At 43.1% G+C, this 25,621-nt stretch overlaps 1 protein-coding gene across 1 annotated transcript in view; it reads left to right on the top strand.

Moving 5' to 3' along the window:
- Positions 1 to 25,621, top strand: part of KCNH8 (potassium voltage-gated channel subfamily H member 8) — a 588,306-nt gene that overhangs the window by 198,320 nt on the left and 364,365 nt on the right. Inside the window, exon 5 of the mRNA XM_030202709.1 lies at positions 11,676 to 11,916. Within this exon, the coding sequence (XP_030058569.1) occupies positions 11,676 to 11,916 (241 nt within the window). The remainder of the gene's footprint in view (positions 1 to 11,675; positions 11,917 to 25,621) is intronic.

Raw genomic sequence — 25,621 nt, forward strand, 5'->3', positions numbered from 1 at the left:
CTGATGCTAATGATATCTCACAGCAGTTTCAAACCTTCTATGCTGATTTGTATACTTCAAAAGTAGCAGACAAGTCTAATATTACAATATTACAATTTTCCTAGATGATCTGCCGCATTCTACTGTAACTGAATCTGACAACTTGTCATTAGCACAACCTATAGATATTTCAGAATTAGACACTATAATTAAGGGTATAGCAAGAAAGAAAACACCTGGGCCAGATGTTCCCCCTGTTGAATTTTAAGTTTCATTTAAGGATGTCTTGTTGCTGTACTTATTAGAGTACTACAAATGTATGTTATCTTCATGTACAATACAAGGTACTATCACTGAAGATACTACCATCATTCTGCTTAAACCGAATAAGGATCCACCATGTATACAAACTATTGTCCTCTGTCACTAATAAATGTAGTTGCAAAAATCTTTGCAAAATTCATTGCTAACTGATTAGAAATTGTGTTGGCCTGTATCATTCATACAGATCAAATAGGTTTCATGAATGGTAGGTTATCCAGTGACAACACAAGTCTATTTTCCAGCATCATACTACAAGCTAATTCTTCATAATGTTAAACAGTTGCTATGGGTCTAGATGTGGAAAAGACCTTCAACTGCATAGTGTGGCCTTTTATTTTTCATGCTTTAAGCTGGTTTTGCTTTCATCATGATTTTATCAGTATGATAAAATTATTATATCAAGCTCCTACTACCAGGCTGCAAATTAATGGTGTTTTATCTTTACCTTTCCATTCTATTAGAGGCATGAGACAAGGATGTCCCTTGTTAACACTCCTGTTTAGTATTGCATTGAAGCCTCTACTAATTACTGTAAGGCACAATGTACATATTAAAAGTATACATTGGGGGTCATTTAGAAGCTAAAATACCTGATTATGTGGATGATATACTCCTTTACACAACTCCAGGATCCATACCTGTAATACTGAAGGCTATGCTGTTGGTTCCGGATATAAGCTCAATATATCTAAAAGAGAAATTATACCACTAAACATATCTACCTGCTGTAATGATTATAAAAAATACAACTTTCAATAGTTGTCCAAAAAAAAAAATCAAATATTTAGGTATATACTTTGGACCCTCTTTGCAGGATACAATATTATACAACACTAATTACATCCTGGAGACGGCAACACAACTAACAAATAGATGTACTCTTCTGAAATTATCCTAGTGGGGCTATCTAGAATCTATCAAAATGACAATTGCATTGAAAATAAATCACATTTTAAGTATGTTACCTTGTTTCTCCGAGGACAAGCAGGCTGGACATCATCACGCATGGGTCGTCGTCCATGACGGCCCAGGAGCTCCGGATTTAAAAATCAAAATTTTAAAACTGTAGAAGTGACGAGAGCGGGCGCGGGGACAACGCACCACGCATGTGCGAACGACTTCCTGCCTGCGATGCCCGCGCGCTTCCCTCAGTTCTCTTTTTTCCGCTTCGTGAGAGAGTTCTGTGTTGACTGACTTTTGTCGCATTTACGTGCTCCGTTTTTTTTCCCTTCTTCTTAATTTTCTTCAAATAATAAAAAAAAAAAAAGTTAATGCCTTTTTTTTTTTTAGATTTTTCTCATCTTTTCAAGTTTCATTTCTTTTTTCATCGCGGCTGCCTTTAGGCTGCTCGACCGCATTCCTTTTTTCCTTTTTTGTGCCTTTTTTATTGGCACCATCGAGCCGTTTGATTTTGTGAATGCTATTTTTCCTCCCATGTCATCGAGGACTCCCAGCGGCTTCAAGCGCTGTTCCCACTGCAACCAGACCATCTCGTGTACCGACCCTCATGCTTGGTGTCTCCAGTGCCTCGTGCCCGACCATCTTCCAGCTGCTTGTATGCTGTGTAAGTTAATGAAAAAGAGGACCCAAGTGGCTCGAGAGGCTCAGCGCGAGAAACTTTTTCCAGATCGGTCCGGTCCTTCAACGTCGGCATCGACATCGGTACCGAGGTCGGCGGCATCAACAATGGCGTCGAGGGAAGCAGCATCAAGAGTCCAGGTAATGGCTGCCAAGAGACCACTCCGAGCTGGGAACAGCGAGGCATCGAGTGGGTCTCCACCCGTCTCGAGGCCTACTGCTTCGCAGGCCCCCCGGGACCACTCTGAGTCGGACCCGGCCCCGAGGCGGCGTGATGATTCCACGTCCTCCTCATCAGTACTGAGGAGTGTTGATGACAGGCATTGAGCGAAGGCAAAGAAGCATCGCCATCGATCTCCTTCCAGACACGGTACCGGGAGCTCCAGGGAGCCGAGGGACTCGGCACCCGAGAAGCGTCAGCGCCGGGAGGACCGCTCACCCTCCATTCAGGAGGTGCCGATGCATTTGTCATCTGGCAGACAGGTACCAGCTCTCGAACCTCCTCAGTTTCTGGCACCGACTCCTGCACCGGCCCCACAGCTTATTCCGATGGCAGCCCTCAATGAGTGTCTCCGGGCCATGCTTCCAGGTCTTCTGGAAGGGATGATTCATCCATCTGCTTTGGTACCGGAGGTGCTTGTGCCTCTGGTACCTACTGCTGAGATGGCGTTTGGCCCATCTCCTGTGTGGAGGTCTCCGCCCTCGGTGCCGCTTGCGGTACCAGAGCCGGTTACCACCCGGGTCGATTCTCCCTCGACGTCAGTGGAGGAAGCTTCGCCGGAGTCCAGGCAAGGGTCCACTTCTTGACATCCCCCATGAGGACATCGATCCTCAAAGTCGAGACAGGCTCGGGTTCGGGCTGCTCTTCGGGAGCTCCTGTCCGATTCCAAAGAGGAGCACTCATGGGGAGAGGAGGAAGACCCCAGATATTTTTCGGAGGAAGATTCTCAGGGGCTTCCTTCTGATCCTACTCCACCTATTGAGGTTAGACAATCTCCACCTGAGAGTCTTACCTTTTCATCCTTTGTACGGGAAATGTCTAGGGGCATTCTATTTCCCATGGAGGCTGTGGATGAGCCCAGGGCTGAGATGTTCAAGGTCCTGGATTATCCTTCTCCGCCTACAGAGGTTGCAATATCCCCCCTGCACAATACACTCAGGGAAGTGATGTTGCGGAATGGTCTTGCCCTCTCTCTAATTCAGTTGTCAACAAGAAGTCCGAGTCCCCAGTACAGAGTCCATGGTGAGCCTGTGATGGTAAACGCCCAACTTCCTCACGATTCCATGGTGGTGGACTCTGCTCTCAGAAGAGCCAAGAGTACTAGAGACTATGCCTCAGTGCCCCGGGCAGAGAGTCTAGGACCTTGGATTCTTTTGGGAGGTGTACGTATCAGGATAGAATGCTTGCCGCCAAGATTCAAACATACCAGCTGCACACCAGCATTCACTTCCAGAACTCGGTAAAGCAACTGTCCAGTTAGTTGAAGCTCTCCCTCTGGAGCTTGCTGAACCTTTCACCAGGTGGTCAGGCAGCAGAAGGTGTGTCGCAAATTCCTGGCCAGGGGAGCCTTTGACACTTTTGATGCTGCATCCCGAGTAGCTGTTCAGGGTATCGTGATGCGCAGACTCTCATGGCTGCGTGTCTCGAACCTGGATCAGAAGACCCAGCAGCGCATGGCGGATGTTCCTTGCAGGGGGGATAATCTTTTTGGAGAAAAGGTTGAGGATATGGTTGATCATCAGTCATCAGCTACTTGCAATCATACTATCAATGGTTGCAATTGACCCACTGTATTACGCATGAATGCACAAGTTAAAGAATAGCCTTGTTGAACGTACCTGTCTCACTCTTTGCAAGACTTTGCTTATAAACCAAAAGAAGCATCAAATTGGTATAAGATGCTACAAACCGTAAAATTCTCATGTTCCACTGCTCTGCAAAGTGTATGGACCAAGGATACCTCAATTGAATTTGATGCAAAGCAGTGGCAGGAAATATGGCAATATCTGTTCATATCACCCAAGTCAGCATCAATATCACAATCTGCCTTCTTTTTAATGCACAAAGCATTTTGGATACTTTTGAAACTCTCCAAAATTAATAAGGACAATAGTAACATCTGTTAGTCCTATAATACAGAGACATGAACATTAGATCATATGATTACACTTGCCCTAATCTTAGGGCGTTCTGGTCTGCTGTATGGTGAAGAATATGCGCTCTGCTCCATATTTCAGACTCTTCATCACTAGCTATTTTCTGTTATGATGGTCCAGCCTTGAAATCCAAAATAGATCATTATAGCATCAGGCTATTAAAGAGCCCATTGCTAATTGCTACAAATTGATTTTGTCAAGTTGGAAAGATTCTTTTCAGTTAGATGTTGATAGATGGTGCAACACAGTCTATCGATATGCAAAATCTGAAAGGGTTGTGACAGTCTCCTTAGGTTGCTTAAGATATTTTAATAAAATATGGGCTTCCTTAATGAATCATTGTTTATTAATCAATAGTCCTCCTGACTGTGTCAATGTTGTTTTATTTTGAATCCTAATGTACTAGTAATTCTCCAAGGACAGCAGGCTGCTTGTTCTCACATGTGAGTCACGTCTGCGTCGGCCCGGGAATCGTCATTTTTGCAAAAGCAAAAATAAACAAAGTTTTGCCAAGTCTTCTGGAGCGTGTGCAGTGTACACCATGCATGCACAGACTTATTTCCTGCTCATTGCGTGAGCGCATCTCCTCAGTTTTTTCTTCCTCTTGACGAGGTGCAGCAGGTTTCCTCCTGTGCTCCTTGCTGAGGCCCAGGAAAGAGTTTTCTGAGCGATTTTCGCGAGTTTATTCGGGTTTATTAAATCTTTTTTTTTAAGAGGTTTCCCTTAGTTTTTTCTTTTTAGTTCTTTGTCCTGTTTTAAGTTTACTTTGTTTTTCCGACACGGCCGGCCTTTAGGCCACACGGTCGGGTTTCTTCCCTTTTTTGTGCCTTCTTTTTGGCACAATTGCGAATTTTGATTTCACCGAGGCCAGTTTTCCTTCCATGTCATCGAGGACACCCAGCGACTTCAAACATTGTACTAGGTGCAACCGGACCATCTCAGGTACCGATACCCATTCCTGGAGTATCCAGGGCCTTGGGCCCGACCACAGCCCAGCTGCTTGTAGTCCGTGTCTTCGTATGAAAAAACAGACCCAAGTGTCTCGAGATGCCCAGCGAGAGAAGCTTTTTGGGACTTGGTCCAGTCCTTCAACGTCGACATCGGTAACAAGGTTGGCGGCATCAGCATCGATATCGAGGGAGGCATCGACGTTGGAGCAGAGGTAATGGCTGCTGAGAGACCAAGTTGCGCTGGGAGCAGTGAGGTATCGAGTGGGTCTCCACCTGTCTTGAGGCCTCCTGCTATGCAGGCCCCCCGGGACCGACCATCGCTGGACCCAACCCCGAGGAGAAGTGAGAATTCCACGTCATCCTTGTTGGCACCGAGGAGCCTTGGTGATGGGCATCGAGCGAAGGTGAAGAAGCACCGTCACCAATCTCCTTCGACACACAGTGCTGAGAGAATCGCTCCCCCTCTATACAGGAGGTGCCAATGCATTGATCTCCTGGCAGCTCGGTACCTGCTCCCGAACCTCAGCAGATTCTGCCAACCGGCTGTTCCACCAGCCCTGCAGCATTCTCCAATGGCGGCTCTCGACGAGCTTCTGGAAGGACTGCTGCATTGGTCTGCTTCGGTGTCGGAGGTGCTTGCGCCTTTCGTACCATCTGCTGCAGTGGCGTCTGGCCCTTTGCCTGCGGTGAGGTCCTCCATCAAGCGGCACCGGTGTCTACTGCCACCCAGATCAACTCCCCTTCGACGTCAGTGAAGGAAGCTTCACCACATTCCATGCGGGTGTCGGCCTCTCGGCATCGCCTTCGAGGACGTTGATCCTCGGCGTCAAGGTAGGCTCAGTCTTGGAGTTCCCTGAGAGAGATATTATCCGATACTGAAGAGGAGCGTTCGTGGGAGTCACAGGGAGATTCCAGATACTTTTCTTCTGATGAGTCGTATGAGATTCCCACTGAGCCTTCCCCTCCACGTGAAAGGAGACTATCTCCTCCGGACAGTCAGTCCTTTACCTCTTTTGTTCGGGAAATGGCTACGGCCATTCCATTCCCTATGGAGGTTGAGGATGAGCCCAGGGCTGAGACTATCTTTCTCCACCTAAAGAGGCTGTGATGGCTCCTCTACATAAGGTACCGAAGGAAGTCCTTATGCGGAACTGGTCGTTCCCTCTGTCTGGCCCCGTGAACCCCAAGAAAGCTGATTCCCAATATCGGATCCACGGTGAACCTGGATTGATGAGGTCTCAGTTACCCCACAATTCCATGGTGGTGGACTCCGCCCTCAAAAGAGCCAAGTGTACTAGACACTATGCTTTGGATTGGCCACTGTTGGAAACAGGATGCTGGGCTTGATGGACCTTTGATCTTTCCCAGTATGGCAATACTTGTGTACTTATGTAACATCAATAATTGTTAGCATCCAATTATTGATGTAAATTGGCTCATTAATTAATTTGCAGGTGCATCTTGTGCATGCACAAAACTTTGGGTTCATAGTTCTGGATGCCATATATAGAATCTGGAAGTCTTTCAGTTTCACACCCCTAATGTAGTATTCATGAAACATGTTCAAGTCAGATATTTATTTTATGATTAATGAAGACTGTTTATATTATATATTTTTTGTTTACTGGTTTATCCATTATAAATCTTGCCTCTCATGTTTTTTTTTTTATTCGGATACTTTGGGTTTTTATTTGTTCTTGTCTGTATACCTGCTTGGCTTCTGTGGTCTAAGGAAACCTTGTTGGTTACTAGTTTAGGTGCATCCCTCTTCACTATTATTATGTATGCAACCAGGCCTAGTTTTTCCTCTTCACTTTTGTAGTACCTGCAGTAGTCCAGTTCCATCTGTGGCAAAGAAAAAGCCTGGCAATGTCACTGAGGGTGCAAAGCATTATTAATTGTGAAGAACTTTCACATTGTCAATGTTTTTAGCTCTGCCTAAGTCCAATTCACAATTTCTGCACTGTATCCAATGTCAGAATTATGGCCCAGGCATTGATGGCCTTGATTATATTTCTACCCTTAATTTTAGCCTTCAGTGTTTTCTTATATCCCACCCCCCCCCCCCCCCCCCCCCATTAGTTAATAGTGCTCTTTACTATAGCATGTTTGATGTTTATCTACCATATCTTCACTGATATTCAGATGATATTTAGCAGAGATTTGATTTCCAGTTGTGATTTTCCATACAGCTTTAATTTGTCCATGTACAATAGATGTAAAATTTTTGAGATGTCTTTCCAGTCTGGTCGCCTAAGTTTGTCTTTCTTAGTATAACTGAGGGGCCCTTTTACTAAGCTGCGGTAGGCTCTACACGCGTGCAGCACGCACCAAAATGAGGCAACTGCCAGGCCAGCGTGCCCTCCTTGTGGTAATTTCAGATTTGGTGCATGCCCATAATGCCTGGATGAATTATTTATTTATTTCCTCCTACACGGTGCCAGCCGGTCACGCACGTGTAGCGTGCGAGCAATTACCGCTAGATCAATGAGTGGCGTTAAGGTCTCAGGCCAGTTTTGGGCACGAACTGATTTCATTCTTACCACAGGCCCTTTTCCTGTCCCTTTTTGTAGATGCAGTAAAAACTGGCCCAGCACAAGCCCAATACACACGTCTACACTACCGCAGGCCACTTTTTACCACTGCTTAGTAAAAGGACCCCTGACAGTGGAATAATAGCAATCAAACAACAAAGGTTAGAGTGAGTCTGTCTGAAATATTCCTGATGTTTACCTGACCCACTTCTCCAATGCTAATTGTCAGTACTGTTTTCCACTGACTCATTGCTTTCTACAAACATTTTCTGATATTTTCACTCATTACAATCAGTTCTAGGCATGTCAAAATAAAACCCTGCAGCAATCAGTCAAAGGTCTTCTTTCCGTCCAAGCTACATTCAAGTTTGTTTTTAAATGTTAGCAGTTTTCTAGAATCATTATCAAACAGAAGTTATCTTTCATGCCTACATGTTTTAACAGTTTCTTTTTTATTCCACTGGAAGTGAACACGTTGCTTACCGAGTCATCTTGTCTGCTGTTATTCCTTTCAGTAGTTTGAAAATTGTTAGCAGATTATTGGCCTGTAGTTGTTTGGGATGGTCCCTACTGTCTGGTCTTTTTGCAGAATGTAGGTCTTCCCAGTTGTCAACCAATTTTCTATCTGCCCTTTTTGCTGTATGTTGTTGAACTGTTCAGCTCAGAAACCATGGTATTTTTCAGAAGCTGTTCAGTTTCTGACCTTCTTTAATCTTTTAAAATTTTATTTATTTATTTATTTATTGTAAGGAGGTACAAGGAAGACGGCCTCAAGGAAAGCGAGAGCAGCCCCGGAGGGAGATTAAAAGACATTTGCAAATGTGCTCTCTAGTGGCCAACACACCAATTAGAACAAGGGATAAGCCTAGGAACCACGATTACCACAATGCGTCTGACCCAATACAGGACTCACAGGAAGTGGAGAGGGAGGAGCAGGATTGGGAGATGGATTCTAATCAGGGCAATGAGGCGCAGCTGGAGGAGTCCTGTGAGGAGATAGAAGAGATGGAATGGGATAAAAGGGAGGAGATAGAGGAGAGTGAAGAGGAGAGTATGGAGGTGGCTGCATTCACACAGACTGCTGGTGCTAAGGTGAGGGTTTTTTTGGCCAAGGTATTTCCTCAACTGTCTGGGATAGGAAAGACAGAATTGATGCAGCTGGGAAGAAACCTGTGGCAACAAGCAATTCAAAAGTTTAAGGGTGCTAGAAGCTAAATACTGTGTGTTGTGAGGAACTAATGATTAACAGGCTGGTTAGTGACTAACTAAGAAGAAGAGAAAGATGGCGTTAGAGAACATTGGACTATGTTCAGCAAACTGACAGGAAAGCTCTGTCTGGCATTGTGAATGTGGAAATTGTCAAAGAGTTTATAATGATACAGTTTATTATGCTGCTGAACTCACTACAGCTGACTGGATGTGAATAAAAGATAACTCTTTATTATAAGACTGTTGGAGTTTCTGTCCATTTGTTGGGGTCATCACTGAATGGTGAGCTAACTGAACAGTCACTCACAGAAGCTGTGGCCGGAGTGGCAGAGAACTGGAGTTAACCGGTGCTGCGAGGGAGGAAGGCCAGCACTGAAGCATATCAGCTAAGCAGGGTTGACCTGGGCTGAAGAGCAAAAGGGGGACCTGCTGACATTAATTAATTAATTTATTTATTTATTTATTTATTTATTGCATTTGTATCCCACATTTCCCCACTTGTTGGTAGGTTCAATGTGGCTTACATATCACAAAGAGACGGTTACAGAGTTTTGGTATAGTTAAAGTAAAGCACTTAATATAAATGATCAAAACTGGCATGGACTGTTTACAATAGTCTAGGAGAATGAGTTGTATTGGGGTAGGGGTTATATCATTGTTTTCAATTTCTGAGGTTATTTGGGCAATATTTAGGTTGTTTTGAGGTTATAAACACAGCAGCCAGGCTGATATTTGGTAAAACACGATTTGAAAGTGCTAAACCCCTCCGAGAAAAGCTGCACTGGCTCTCAATCAAAGAAAGAATCATCTTAAAAATCTGCACTGTGATCCACAAAATTATCTACGGCATAGTTCCCGGATTCATGACTGACCTCATAGATCTACCAACCAGAAACAGAACAGAATCATCACGATCATACCTAAACCTACATTACCTACATCTGTGATCACCACTACTGCACTGTAGATGAGCTGTTTGATGTGTTCTAAAGTTGCTGAATCTATAGATTCAACTATTTCATTCAGCCATCTTGGACACATACCAGATCTTTATGGCAGCAAGTTTCAGTACAGGTAGTCTTTGATGTTGTTTTGTTCTCTCATGATCTTCTGTTTCAGTTCTTGTTTTTTAGCCAGCTGGTGATCTTGTGATCTGTGTTACTGGCTAGAAAGTTGCCTGGGGATGAGTGAACAGTTCTTTAAACTTTGGTGTCCTCTACTGTTTCACATGTTTCAGAGTGACCTTTATGTGGCATTTGTTCTTGTATATCCTCTTCTTGGATGCTCCTCTGAAATTCTGTAAAAATCTTTTCCATGGTGATTTATGGTTTATTAAACTTTTTTATACCATGTATACTGACAAGCAGATTTAAGCAGTATACAATCTAAATTATCAAATCGGATAAAAGGAAAATAGTTCCAAAATTAAGATAGGAAAGGTATAACAAGCAAGCAAGAACGAACAAACTGGCTATCACTGGTCAACAGATCACCTTGATCACTCAACAAACCTGACATCTGGAGACTCAAATGCAAGACTGAATCACCTCTGATCTGCTAGATATTGTTATTTCCAAATCCATGTGTTTTTCTCACCATAATTCAAGCATTTATTTAAGTAGCCACATATCCAGGTATAAATGTAAATACCACAATAAGGGGGCAGTTATCAAGCTGTATTATGGCTATAATTTGTGTTGACTTAAAGGGCACTAATGCAGGTTTTGTAACCATAATGCAGTTGAATTTAAGTCACCATGGGTTATATGCTAATGAGATATTTAAAAAACATAGAAATGCATGAAAAACAGCTCATTAATATATAAAAAATCATAACACAGCTTGACGTAAACACCACAAGCTATGTTATGCCTTGAAAAATAATGTCAGCAACAAGCTGGAGTTATTTTTTCATCCTGGGAACATCGGGCTGCCTAGTTGTAGCCCTATGCTCCTGGGTATGGCTTAAAAAGACTGGCCTCAGAGACAATAAGGAGTCCCCTGAGCCCACCCCCATTCAGAAAATCCCATCTCAAAGGCCCCGCCATAAGTTATACTCCCCATAAATTATATGGAAAGATGAACACTAACAGTAGTACTGCAAGACTTTTACTATGGCTTACCAGTGCCATTTTAGATCCTGGAGCTGGCAGGGTAGGAACAACTAGGGATCACAACCGCCCACCCCTTAGACCACTAGAGATTTTTGAAGGTACGGGTGAGGGGAGCCAAGGGGGATGGGACTAAGGGTTACTCTTGGGGGTGCTGGATGGGGACATTTTCTATAACAGGTACTGCCACTTTTAGAAAGGGCCCCCTGGTGCCAATGAACTAATGCTGCTTCCAAGGTGGTATGCAAGCAGCATTTGTCATGTGCCATGTCAGTAGATTGGTGACTCCTGTGATAAATCAAGATGCGGTAAAAGTTCATCTTTTACTGCACTTTGATCCCCCTAATCTGACAAAACTGCAAAAAAAAAAAATCTTTTCTTTTTTCAATTGTGTTTGTCAGATTATTGGACTGCAGACTTATTCTGTAAATTTCACATTTCTCTCCTGTTGCTGATTTATCCATTGTAAGCTGAGCAAGATTCAGTTGTGCAGGTGAAGTCATGATCTTCAGCCACCTACATTACAGAATACATGAGAAGTGCCAATTAAAAAAAAAAACACATATGACCAGTCGTGCTATGTCTGGAATTGTTAAATTTCAGAGCTGTGTGAATTATCAGTGCAGACATAATATAATATATACCCCAGTACACTCTTACCATGTGCTGTAGGAAATGCCTTGAGGAATATATCTGCAGAATTAGACAACTTTACTGAAAGTACCACACAGAATAGGCAGCAAGTTGTGAATTTGCTGATTTCTATTGTCATATTCTCTAATTGGATATTATTATTTAATATTTTTTTTCTTCCTCCCCCCTTTTTTTTGCAGAATGTTTTTGTAGATAAACCAGCATTTCCGGAATACAAAGTTTCAGATGCAAAAAAGTCAAAGTTCATAATTTTGCATTTTAGCACTTTTAAAGCTGGCTGGGACTGGCTAATTTTACTGGCAACGTTTTATGTTGCAGTGACTGTACCTTACAATGTTTCCTTTATTGGCAACGATGACCTATCAACAACTAGAAGCACAACTGTCAGTGATATTTCTGTGGAAATACTTTTTATCATAGGTAAGGAAAAATATTTTTCTTCCTTCTATGAAATGGGATTGATAAGTTGCTATGCTTATTTATATCAATTCTATTTCTGTTTGTACCACAAAGTATAATCATTGTGAGAAGAGATACAAAATATGCATACTCTGAAAATCATTAAAGTTTTTTTTAAATTTCAGAATGAAAGAAAAAAAAAGAGATTGTTAATTATGACCATCCATGGACCTTATTAAATGAAGACATTTCCATTAGGAAATGAGAAATATCTTTTAAAAGCATGCTCACAAATGAAGAAAATGTTACTTACATTACGAATATAATCTGTATTCGCAACTGCAACCTATAAATTAGTAATGGACAACTGGCAAACTCAGGCACATTCCTTGTGGTCTATGGCCAACCGGTTTGACATTACAAGTGGTAAAAACATAGGATGCTTTTGAACTAGAGGAAAGGAGGTATACAAACAGAGGGAAAAGAACCACGAGGTTCCTTTAGAAAAGATAAAAGCATACCTGTCAATGTGATGTAATGGAGTATATGCAACATTGCTCACAGACAGACTTAGGAATCACAGACTAATGTTTTCTGGGGTAAATATTGCTGCAGCGAAATGAAAAAAATTATGTCTTACTTGATAATTTTCTTTCATTTAGACACAACAGACAAATCCAGACTTGTGGATTATGACCATCTACCAGCAGGTGGAGATAGAGAGCACTGAATGGAACTCTGTGATATATGATGGTATGTTCCTTGGCAGTCAGTATTTCTCATAACAAAGCAGAAGGAACAATTAAACAGTTTAAACAATTGGAACTCCCTCACAGAAACACACCCCACATATGAATCACACCAACATTAACTAATGTAGAACAGCAACAAGGTAAACAAACACAGGACAAATACAGGCATCGCTTCACTACTGGGGGGAGGGGCACTGGATTCACCTGCTGTGACTAAATGAAAGAAAATTATCAGGTAAGACATAATTTTTCCTTCGTCATCATCAGCAGACGAATCCAGACTTGTGGGATGTAGCAAAGCAGTCATCAAATAGGGTAGGAAGAAGAAACCACTACAGAAAGAACTGATGACTTAAAGGAAGCCTCCACTCATGTCAAAACAATGAACACCAGGTAGCTGATCTATAGATTTCTTCCAGAGAAAAAGTGTGTGACTCTGTCGAAGACGTAGCTTGAGCCCTAGTTGAGTGTGCCCGAAGGGAATGGGGAGGAGACTTCCCCGCCAGCATATACATTGAAGTAATAGCGTCCCTGATCCAATGAACAATGGTAGCCTTAGAAACTACAGCACCCCAATTAGTACCTCCCAAGAGAACAAAAAGGTGATCTGATTGGCACCGTGTGGATCTTGACCCTGGCCTCTGAAAAGCAGAGAAAGGGGTCCTGGTAGTGCAGAGCCTAGAGCTTGGAAATGTGCCACACAGAAAAGAGTGCTACCAGAAAAAAAGTTTTCAACATGAGGTCCTTCAATGTAGCCTTTCACAGAGACTCAAAGGGACCTTTTGCAGAACCCGAAGAACTGTACTGAGGTTTCATTATGGACAGGGACACCATACAGGAGGCTTCAAGAGACTGATCTCCTTCAAAAAATGTACCATGTATGGATGTGTGGCCAAAGAAGAATTTAGCAGCCAACCACGAAAACAACCAGGGTCGCTACTCGAACCCTCGATGAGTTGTATGTCAGACCTTTCGAACAGCCCTCCTGCAAGAAGACCAAGATCTGTGGCAAGGAAGAGTGAAGGGATGAGATCACCCACTGTAAGCATCAGGATTCAAAATTTCTCCAAACCCTGGCATAGGCTGATGAAGAAGAACACTTCCACGCCTGCAGCAAGGTAGTAATAACTGAATCAGAATACCCTTTCTTCCTCAACCTCGACCTCGCAAGAGCCAAACCAAAAGACCAAAGCAGGGAGGATCGTCCATTTGACCCTGACAAATAAGGTCCAGCACAGGAGGCAAGCACAGAGGCTCATCCACCATCAGACAGAAAAGATCTGCATACCATGGTCTCCTTGATCAATCCAGTGTGATCAGAATCACCCTCCCCAAATGAAGCATAATCCTGTGGCATGGCAGAAAGATATAAAGAAGATATGTTGACAACCACAGCTGAAGCAGAGCATCCAGCCCTTCAGAACCAAATGCTTTTTTCTGTTGAAGAACCTGGGAGCCTTGGTATTATGACACAATGCATTGAGATCCAGAATCAGGGTGCCCCACTTTTGAGTTACCAACCAAAAGGCCATCTCTGACAGCTCCCATTCTGCTAGATCTAGAGAATTCTGGCTGAGAAAATCTGCCTGCATATTCATTGTCCCCATGATGTAAGCTGCTGAGAGGAGCAGCAATGCCAGTCCACTCACTGAAGCAGAATGTGAGCCTCTTCTGCCTTCTGGGTGCTGCATGTACCTCTGCTGATATAGACAACTGCAGTGATATTGTATGATAGTATGCAGACTGGTCTGCCCTTGAGTTGGACCCTAAAGCCAAGAGAACCTTGCGAACAGATCAGAGCTCTAGGTGATTGATCAGCTACAACATCTCTGACCTGCTCCACATGCCCTAAGCATTATTATGGAGACCATGAGCTCCCCAGCCTAATAGGTTAATGTCTATAACCACCACCATCCAAGGTGGGGAAGCCAGTGGCATCCCCTGAAGAAGCTTGTCCAAGTGGAGCCATCATGACATGTTGCTCTTCGTCGCAGTCATCCTAAGAAGATGCAGATTGTAATCCTGGGACACCAGAGACCAATGGGACAACACGGACTTCTAAAGAGGCTGCATAGGCACCACCTCAAGAGTCACTGCCATCGACCTGAGCACTTGGGCATAATCCCAGGTGCATGGCTTGAGATCCCATGTGAACTTCAAATCTGCAATTGAAGCTTGCCTCTCCAGATATCTGGTAGAAAGCTGTATCCCCTCAGCTGTATTGAATCACACCCCCAAATACTCAAGAATCTGAGTGGGAACCAAGTGACTCTTGGGTAGATTGACTAGCCAACCCAGGGACTGGAGAAGAGAAATCATCCTGGACGTGATATGATGGCTCTGTGCTAAGGATGCTCTGATCAACCAGTCATCCAAATAAAGATGTTCCCTGATCCCTTCTTTTCACAGGAATGCAGCCACCACTGCCATGACCTTGGAGAAGGTCCTGGGAGCAATTGACAGCTCGAACAGCATAGCCTTGAATTGGAAGTGCTGACCATGAATCACAAAGAGAAGAAAATGCTGGTGAGGAAGCCACATGAGAATATGCAAATATGTCTCCATTAGATCCAGAGAGGTGAGAAACTCCGGACTGCACTGCCACAATCACCAAGCATACGTTTTTTCCATTTGAAAATGTCAGACCTTCAGAAACCTGTTGACCCACTTGAGGTCGAGAACTGGATGAAAGGAGCCCCCATTTTTTAGGACCATGAATAGGTGGATTATCTGCCAAGGCCTTGCTTGAGCTTCCAGGTCTTGCAAAGAGTGAAGTGAGGTAACCACGACTCCCTTTTGTGGGGGGGCATTGCAAGAGGACTCCCAGAAAGAATTTATAATTTGGAAGACAAACTGTAATTTGTAGCTGTCTTGAATAATATCTAAGACCCATTGGTCTCTAGTAACCTTGGCCTACTCTCCTTAAAACATATTTTTGTAAACTGTTGAAGACACATCTATGTGTGCAGACATGGAGCTAATGTGTTTAAACTTTTTATTTTGATACAACAAAATGTTTTATTTGAAAATGCTGAGATTTCTTTTGTATGAGTTATCATGGGCTAATATGTTATATCTTTATATGTTTTGATTTGAATTTTTTATTTTTATTTTATGTATGTGATGTAATCCGCTTAGTTATAGGCAGAATTTAAAACATTTTTTAATAAATAAATGACAGCCATTCTCCTATGAGACAAGACAGAGAGTGGACCGGCAGCCTTTCATTGGGTAAGACTGGAGGCTGAGGAATGTTGGGCAGGCTGACCTGAGGAGTGGTTATCGGAGAGAAAGGACTGCCTCTGCTGATACCTAGGCCTCTGAAAGGCCTGAGATTGACCAGTGCAGTACCTCTTGGAGACCTTTAGTTGAGATTGAGCCTTAGCCTCCCTAAAGGAACCCTTCAGCTTATCCTCCAGTAGAGGTTTAGTCTTCGAGTCCTCTAAGTCCTTAACCAACTTCTCCAGATCCTTTCTAAGGAGAAGCTTCCCCCACAAGAGGTACTTTGTCAAATGCTGCTTGGAAGCAGCATCTACCACCTAGTGTTGCAGTCACAACAACTTCTTTGCCATGACTGCAAAGGCTATCTGTTTGGCCAAGGCCCTGACCAGATCATAAAAAGAAGCCATCAAATACACCAAACCTGTCTCCATGAAAGGAAACTAAAGTCCCCTGGGATTCATAATCCAACAAGGCATCTGCCACTTTCTAAACCCAGCTCAGGCAGGTTCAGGTAGCATAAAAACTACAGACCACTGCCTGTAAAGACAGAGCAAATATCTCAAAGGAAAGCTCCAGAGACGATTCCAGCTTGTGATCCTGGACATCCTTTAGTGCAATTCTGCCCTCCACCAAAAGAGTATTTTTCTTAGTAATAGCCACCACCAGCAAATCCACCCTGTGCAACTTTCACTTCTCCAGCTCTTCAGGAGAAATGAGATAAAGGCGAGACATAGCCCACGCCACTTTCAAGCTGGCATATGGAGAGGACTATTGAGCTGTAATTAATTCCTGAATAGCCTCACGAATCGGAAAGGACCTAGGTGGCCACTTAGTGCTTGCCATTTTAGGATTAGTCGCTGCTGGGGCTGGGACATCTGTGGACTCAGTATTAAGTACTTCTGGAGCTTTGATGATGAAGGATGGCATTTCTTCCTTATGAAAAACCTGGACCACTATGGGGTCATCAGCCTCATCTGTCATGATCTCCCCTTCTTTCAAACGATCAAGGAAGGGGGAAGACATGGAAATAGCTGAGCCATCTCCTTCTGATGGCCTAGGAGAAGGAGGGGAGACATTGTTTCCATTCTCCTCATTTTAGTAGAATAGTCCCCCTGACTCACCAGAGGAGCCACCTGAACCCCAAGGGACTGATGAGCCCATTTGAGAAGATATGCCTGATGTAGAAGTAAAATAAATTCCAAAGAAAAAGGTTCCTGTCCAACATGGAGTGGAAGAGTGGCCTAGTGGTTAGAGCACTAGTCTTGCAATCCAGCGGTGGCCGGTTCAAATCCCACTACTGCTCCTTCTGATCATGGGCAAGTCATTTAACCCTCCATTGCCTCAGGTATAAACTTAGATTGTGAGCCCTCCTGGGACAGAGAAATATCCAGAGAACCTGAATGTAACTCACCTTGAGCTACTACTGAAAAAGGCGTGAGCAAAAATCTAAATAAATAAATAACCCGTGGGCAGGCCATTCACATCCACAGAATCCAGCCCTGAGGGAGAAAACTGTGAAGCCATTGCTGACTGGGAAGTACTCTGCCTGCCATCGCAGCAAGGGACTAAGTGTGGCTGCAGGTGTCACTGCACGTATAAGGAGGAGAGCAGAAGAATGTGGCAGCATATCTTTTGTGCAGGAAAATTAATGTCCCACTGACTCTGCCCTAACTAGCCGTTAAGCCCGTAAAAACGGGCGAGATTTCCAGCGAACCCTCCTCGCCGCCGCTCCCTCCCCCCTCCGTGCCGGGCCCCCTGTACTGACCTGACAGCGCCTCTCACCTCCGTGTGGAAGCGCTGCAGGCAGCAGCAGATTGCTCTGTTGCTGCCTGCAGCGCTTCCACACGGAGGTGAGAGGCGCTGTCAGGTCAGTGCAGGGGGCCCGATACGGAGGGGGGCAGGAGTGGTGGCGGGGGAGGGTGGAGGTTGGTGCGCACGATGTTCGTTTCCAGACGGCAGCGTCCAACAGTCCGACTCCGTTTCCCTCTCTGTTCTGCCCTCTGACGTCATCACGTCTTGACGCGAGGGCGGGACAGAGAGGGAAGTCTCTACTGCGCATTTGCAGGTGAGTCGGTTACTTGCCATTTATATGTTTGATACTGATTTCTGCTTCCCACAGCAGGAGCAGCATTTCACTAATTCTGCCACCATCAAAGCTGTAACTGCAAGAGCAGCCAGATAAGAAAAGCACAAATATAAAGCGGTACTCACTACAATCCAGTGAGAGTGAAGCCTGTTGTTTCTCTGTAGGAGCTGGGCTGAGAGCAGAGCAGAGAAGCCTCCCTCCTTCAATATTAGCTGCAACAGCAGTGAAACTGCCCTCTTTTCTTTTATTTATTTTTAAATTCTCCTGCAGTTTGGCTTTTTTAACTGTGAGGAAGGAATGAGAGGGGCCAGCAGCAGAAGGCGGGGGCAGGGGCATAGTAGGAACCTAGCACCACCAGGTGTAACCCAGAAATACGCACTGACTCAGTCTGTACCCCAAAGTCAACTGCATTAGGAAACTCAAGACAGGAGCTAATCAGCAGACTAAGACAAGAGCTTATGAGGAAGACCATCCATCTACTTGCTGGAGACAGAGGATACATACTGGCCATGGAGCATACGGACCTATATCACATAATTCAGTTTATTACTCTCTCTCTTCACCTGCTGGTAGATGGTCATACCCCACAAGTCTGGATTCATCTGCTGCTGATGACAAGGAAACTTTATTTTATCACAGCTTAGTAAATACCCTGGTAAATTGGTCTGAAGCAGGTAAATCAGGGGTCCCTAAATGTTTCAATTGAAGTGCCACATAAGACAATTCCGTGAATGGGAAAAAGGGACATCCTTCCTAGGATATACTGAGCAAAGGGAGAAGCCCCCTTTGGAGCTTTTCCTGAGCAGGATGTGATCTTTGGAGAATGCTGAGTGGGGAAATGCTTATTTGATATGCTGACTAAAGTAATGTGTTTGATGGATGAATCCTTATAATGCATAGAAACAAAAGTTAACTTTTAAACAAACCAAAAAAGGCTACCTTAAAAAAAAAAAAAAACTGTCAATATACAGCCAGCAGTAGTGAGTGGTTTTTTTTTAATGCTCGCTCATCTGACTAAATTAGACCCAAGTATTCAGTGTCAGGCTATATCTGGGCTCCAGCATTGAATATCCAGGTCAGCTGTGATGCCTGGAAGTTATATGGGTACAGCCGATACTCAGTGCATAATTGCATAGATAAACCAGGCTAAGTTAGTGTCTGCTTGCCCGTTTAGCTGTGCAAGCAACGACATTGAATATTGTCAGTGCTCACATAAGTTTTGAACCACTCCAGATCGTACCAGCATTGCCTGGACAGTACTGTTCAGTGGCATTTCCCAGTTAAGTACTCCTGAATATTCCTTCCCAACTAACTCAATGTGGTTTCACTGGACAGGAACCTCTGCTGCTTGGTTAAACCCATTTGAATATTGGGCCCTAACTTAGGGCCCCTTCTACAAAGGCATGCTAGCGTTTTTAATGAACACTAAAAATTATCATACACTCAACGCTAAGACGCCCATTATATTCTTATATTCCCTTAATACATGTCTTTACTAGCTAATTCAGGCTTCTGAAACCTAGTAAAGATATATTAAGCTAGTCCAAAAAAAAAGGATATCACCGGATGAAGCCTTTTGTAGTTAAAATGCTGTCTTGGTCAGACCATGGTTTAATTTTGGGAGAACTGGAAGGTCTTAGACCAGCATTAATGAATCAGAAAGTGGAGGTAACTTCAAGGTGTTTAAATTTAATAACGTAAGAGGAGTTCATGCAGATTATGAAGACGCATGTCTAGACATGATTTGTTTATCAGTGAATAAAGTGATGAGTGAATGGTCTGAATGTATGTGATCTTCAACATTAAAACATAATAATTTTCCCTACCTAGAATGATCAGTGGGGTCATTTTGACCCAAAGTTAAAATTGACTTTTACATAAAAATTGGAAATGTAAACATACAGCAACTGAACAGAATTACAACTAAATATAGGGGCCCTACTAAGCCGTGGCAACACTAGCACATGGCTACCACATGTTAAAAAGCATGACCGTGCTGAGTAAAAGAGAAAATGTATCTCCCAAAAAGAGCAAGAAAAAGAGTGCATGTATTTTTTTACATGTAGCAGAATGCCAAATGTGCCTTCCTATGCAGTTGCAGGAAGAATATCCTTGATCCTTGCTCCAGTTCAGTGCCAGTCAAGCTTAATGAAGTGGTTGTCTATTGTGGGATAACAGTCCAATAGCATAAAAGATCTAGAGCTTAAAGGATGGTGGTGATACTCAAGATGGCGCTGGTTTGAAGGCAACACTTACTTGCACTGTTTCTTTCTAAATTATTTCTTGCTATTGTGGAACAAAGGATGGCCCCAGGTATCTCCCATGGAGCCTTTGACTTCAGCCCATCCTGGCCCCATATGTTGAATATGGGCAACCTCTGGATCAGGCTGGTCTGGAACTGCTGGGAGTGACAACAGATACAGGTGGACCATCAGGCTCCCCTAGCTTGGAAGCCACACTCAGTTCTGAAAAGTGTGTTCCTCCAATACAGCCCAAAATAACCATGGGTGTAGAGGGGAAGAGAAGGCATTCCCCCCTCCCCGGGCGTGGATTTCTTAGCCACTCACTTCTGCCTCCGACTGCTATTATTCCCCTTCATTCCAGCCTTCTGTTGAATAATGCAAAAAATTACTTTGCCCTCCCACTTTGAGGAAATTCCTCCCTACACCATTGAAGGTAACATTGATGATTGCCAAAGTCACTGAATGGATGGCTACAGAAGGAGTTGCCACCCTATCAGTCTGAGGGATTGAAAGTGGATTATTGTTTTAGTGGATCCGCTGTTGGAGGCAGAGTAGTGCATCTACAGGAGAGCAACTTCAGACTGGTGAGCAAGCAGTCCTTCCAATCTTGGCAGCCAAGACTGAAAGGACTCCTTGCTCACCACTCTGAAGGAGTCCTTCCAAGACTGGAAGGACTCCTTCAGACTGGAGAGCAAGGAGTCCTTCCAGTCTTGGCTGCCATGGAAGGAGCCATTTCTATGAATGCTGAGACAACTGTAGATCCCAGTGTAGCTGCAGGTCAGGCTATTACATTTTCTTTCTCTCCTTGTCATATGGAGAAGTTTACTCTGGAAACAATCTAGCAAGTGGACATAGGCGCCCGGTATAAGAGGCTTGGACAGGCTAAGCCTCCCCTGCTGTGCTCTGAGAGGTTAAAATTGTTGATTTACCTCCATCCTCACAGCAGGAGCTGCAGTGAAAGCCCTCTAGCGTTGTGTAACCAATTGTAGAAATTGGTTTATGGTTTGTTTACCTTACTGCTGGGAAAGCATAGGGAGGGGGGGGGGGGGGTTGGCTGGGTTGCCAGGAAGATATTTAACGAGGATGACTTCATGACCTGCACTGAGAACAGATAGCAGCAGAATCGGACAACCAGACAACAAAGGTAGAAAAGATAATTTTATTTTCATTATAATGTTTGGAATATGTCCACTTTGAGAATCAGGTGCTCAACATTAAAAGTTTATATTTATTTATTTACTTATTTATGGCATTTTATCCCACATTAAACATGAATTAGGGTGTTTTGTGGCTCTACATGAGAATTGTGATGATATGATCCCTTGTTTCATATTGTTGACGGTCTGCATTTTCCATATGGGTGGTATATTGGTGTATTAGGTTGTGCCCAGTGTAATATTTATGGTACAGTAAGGTTCTGAGTGCGTTTTTGCACAAAGTTGTGCATAGTGTTTTGCAGTTGAGCAATTGTGCTTAGAATATGCTTTGAGCAACCACTTTATTCTTTGACATATGATACATATCTAATATCTAAATTTAATAAAAGGTATTAATTGTGACTTTTATTTTTATTTATTTATTTTTTTCTGTGTGTTATCAGACAATTATGGATTTAAGCTCCACCCCTGGCCCCACCCCTAACCCTGCCCCCTTTAGCCTCCCCAAACAGTTGGGCCACCGACCGCCTATGCAAGTGGAGCTTGAGTTGGCTGGGAATGCTGAGCTAAAAAATGATGCTGTGCAGTCTTTGGAAGCTACAAAAGTAAAAGATGCTTCCACTTTGTGTTTGAAGCTTCAGGCTTAGGATGCTTTCAGATGCAACTAAGGATACATAATGGAGGTATAGGGAAAGTTTTACTTCAGCGATCTGTAGTCTTACAATTGAGCGCTCTTTATTATCTTGTTCCCTTTCAAATGTATTGTAAAATATCATTCTGTTTAATATGATGTTCGGGTTCCATCTCAGCTGTCCTCTTTTTTTGGCCACCAGAAGGTTAGAAACCTTGATCAGTTCTACTCTTTTTAAAGAAGTATTTTGTATAATTGTAATTATTAATAGTTGTTACTCTTCTCCAGTTTGAAGGTTCTAAGTTAGCTTTATTTGATATACTGCCTTGCAGATTAATCCATGAAAGCTGTGTACAATAAAATAATAACAACTAATTAAGAAATAGTAGAGGAATAAAGAGGAAAGCAGTGAACTACAATAAAAAAGAATAGAAAAGAACAGATTTAAAAGGAAAAGTGCACTCTCTGTCACGTCCCCCAGGCCCATGCAACCAGTGCTGCACCCCCTGCTGTCAGACCAAGTAGCGTCAGTCCCTATGAAAAAGATAAGTTTTAAAGGATGCTTTAAAGGCCAGAATCTATATAAGATGTGGCGAATAGCACGCATTAAATTGTATGTGTGGCCAATTTATGCAAGGTACTCAAGTGAGTAATGAGACAATTAGTGATGATAATTGGCCAATAACAACCAATTGGCAATAATTGGAATTTATAAGCGCTTCTTTTTAAGTGTACTCTAAAAACAGACATGCATAAATTCTAACATGCATAGCTGAAAGGGGGTGCAACCATGAGAAGAGTGTAGGCATGTCAGGGTTATCAATCAAATTTACATGCATTGTTATAGAATTTGGTGGAAAGTGCGTACATTTAGGCATGGGTATTTATACCACATTTTCAGTGTCATAAATGACTGTGCCTAAATATATGTGCATTCCCCCAGCCTATGCATCATTCTATAAACTGTGTCTTACTGTAGACGCAGTTTATAGAATAGTGCTATATACGTTATTCCGTGACCCTTGAGGCAGGTGTGCCCACTGAAACACGGCCTGTGTGTGGTCTCATTGCACTGGTGCTTGTAATAAAGATTTGAAGACCTCATCCCTACGGCTGATTGTCATTTGCTTCATCCTCTACTCGTTTTCTTGACTGTGTTTACAAACGTAGAGTCCCTTCTCCTGCTTCTCTGCTTTTGCCAGTAATTAAAACAAAACATCATAATCAAATTACTTGTTCCTATACATTTGAATTATGCAGGTTAAGACTAATATGATATTGTTCTTTCCAATACTGTGAAAACATGGGGACAATCATACTTCTCTGAAAACATGGAGACAATTATTTATGTTTTAGTTTCTTTTCAAAGACAAATTCATATTAACTAAAGTGTGGTGAGGATTGGCAGTTACCGCAAGTTGATTGCAAAGAGTCTGCATTTACTGTTGGGGGTGCTCCCAATATATTTCTCTATACTAAATACAGAGACTATTTCCTGGTAATTTTGGATGGTAATTTTATTACAGGGTACTAGATTAAGGGCCCTGATTACTAAGGTTCATTAGTGTTTTTAGCGTGCCTACACTTAGCGCGCTCGCTAACCCTGTAGGCGCCTGTAGGGATATTGTAGGCATGTACATGGTTAACGTTTGGACATGGTTAATGTGCATTAAAAATGTTAACATACCTATAACGCTGCTTAGTAAACAGGGCCCTAAGTGGGTTCGAAGGTGCTTATTGTATGCCTATTTTATAAAAACACATAGATACTTATTTGTCTTTATAAAATACTAGTGTAAAAAAAACTGCAGAGAACACACCTACATTGCAAGTGTAAACATTATACCTTCTCGAGAGCAGGTGTAAATGTCCATGCATAGAATGCTGAAGTACACATAAAAGGTGTTTTAAACCTATGCGTGTACTTCACTTCACAACTCTGACTGCCCAGACACTGTTGCCCTGTTTGGCAGGGTTGATGTTAACCAGATAAATAGAGAAGAAATTTATTCATTAGTCTTCATATTGCATATTTATGTGTAGTGAGTCGAAAACTAATTCTATAAAATTACTAAATCGATACATGGGAAGTTATAACCAACAAAACATACAAGCAAAAAAGGGATAACAATGCTCAACCTAGACAGGCTTAATTTATACAAGCAGTGACACTCCAACATCCATGGCTGGAGGGGCAAATCATATAGAAAGAAATTTATCACCATGCTAGTTCTGATAAGTATCTAAACCACTTTGTTAGAAGAGCCAAGACTTAACTTGCTTTCTAAAATGAAGTTTTGCTCATTAGGTCTGTTTTACTGTTACCAATTGTCAACTGAATTCCTCATGGGAAAGGCCGCATCATTATCTTATATAGTCTTTCATTTCTAGAACAACAGTTCAGATCTGGTTAAGGTGGCCTGTGTGACATGAGATGGTAATGTCCTGTCAAATACCAATGAAGCAAAGAATTCTGTTGCACATCTGATCACTGACTTCTGACAGGGACAGGGAAAGAGAGACTGCTGCCATGAGCTTCAGCATGGGTTAGATTTTTATATGTAAGATCACTTTTATTACAAAATACAGTTTCAGCATAAATTGACAGTCCTACCAACAAATAAGAAGGTTAACTAACAGTCTAAAGAAATCCAGTGCAAAAAGGTGTTAAGCAATAACCAGGACTTCCTCCAGGGGGTCTGCGATGAGCTGTGAGCCCAATCAGCTGAATACCACTTTAGTATCGAATGATCCTCTTCATTTCTCGCTCATCTCTATGGCAGCCAGTAGGTTCCAATATCTAGCCAATAGGCCAAGTTTGGTCCCTAATCCCCATGGTCAACTCCCAAACTAAAATGCCCACCTTAGAATACATAATGGTCAAATGTGCAGGTGATGGAGAGCATGACTGTAACCAATATCTATGTTTCCATCCTTCATAGCTCAGCCACCAGCTGCAGCATCCTCAGTGGCCGTCATGAAAGAGGAGGGTGAATAGGTGGTTGAGATAGAGGAAGAAGAAGAGGAGGATGGGCACACCTCTCCTGTCCCTATAGAACAAATCCCCCTCACCTGCCTACCCTAGACCCTATGTGCCACCCCAGGAACAGCTGGACCAGCCTCAGGAGGGGCTTGGTAGCTCTCAGGGAGAGGTTAATGGCTCCCCCCCAGGTCCTGGTCCCTCCCAGGACCCTTAGTCTGACTCACCTTTTAAGACGGCTCCAACGGCTCTTGAGGGACTTCCCTCTCCCCCCCCCCCCCCCCCACCCCACCCACAGTGGTCCTTTCCCCTTTCCTCACCCTTTAAGTTATTGTATATATTTTCACATTTTTCTCATTCAATTTTTTCCTCCCTCCCTCCCTCCCTAACTCCTTTGTAAATATGTTGCCCTGCCTGTGTTTTTCACTTGTGCAGTTTTAGAATATTTTTTTAATGTAAAGCAACAAATAATGTATTTAAATATAAATGTTTTATGTTTGAAGTTATATGGGTGTCCTATGTTTTCATCTCGATGCCCATGGCTGCCCTATCTAATATCAAGGTTCTGAGGGTAATACACAGGTTTCCTGAGCACTGTGAAGAGCGGAATGGAGAGAGGAATAAAGAGTGCTGTCACAGGCTTGAACCTGGGATT

The sequence above is a fragment of the Microcaecilia unicolor genome, chromosome 1 (genome assembly GCF_901765095.1).
Source record: "Microcaecilia unicolor chromosome 1, aMicUni1.1, whole genome shotgun sequence".
In the NCBI taxonomy this organism is placed as follows: Eukaryota; Metazoa; Chordata; class Amphibia; order Gymnophiona; family Siphonopidae; genus Microcaecilia; species Microcaecilia unicolor.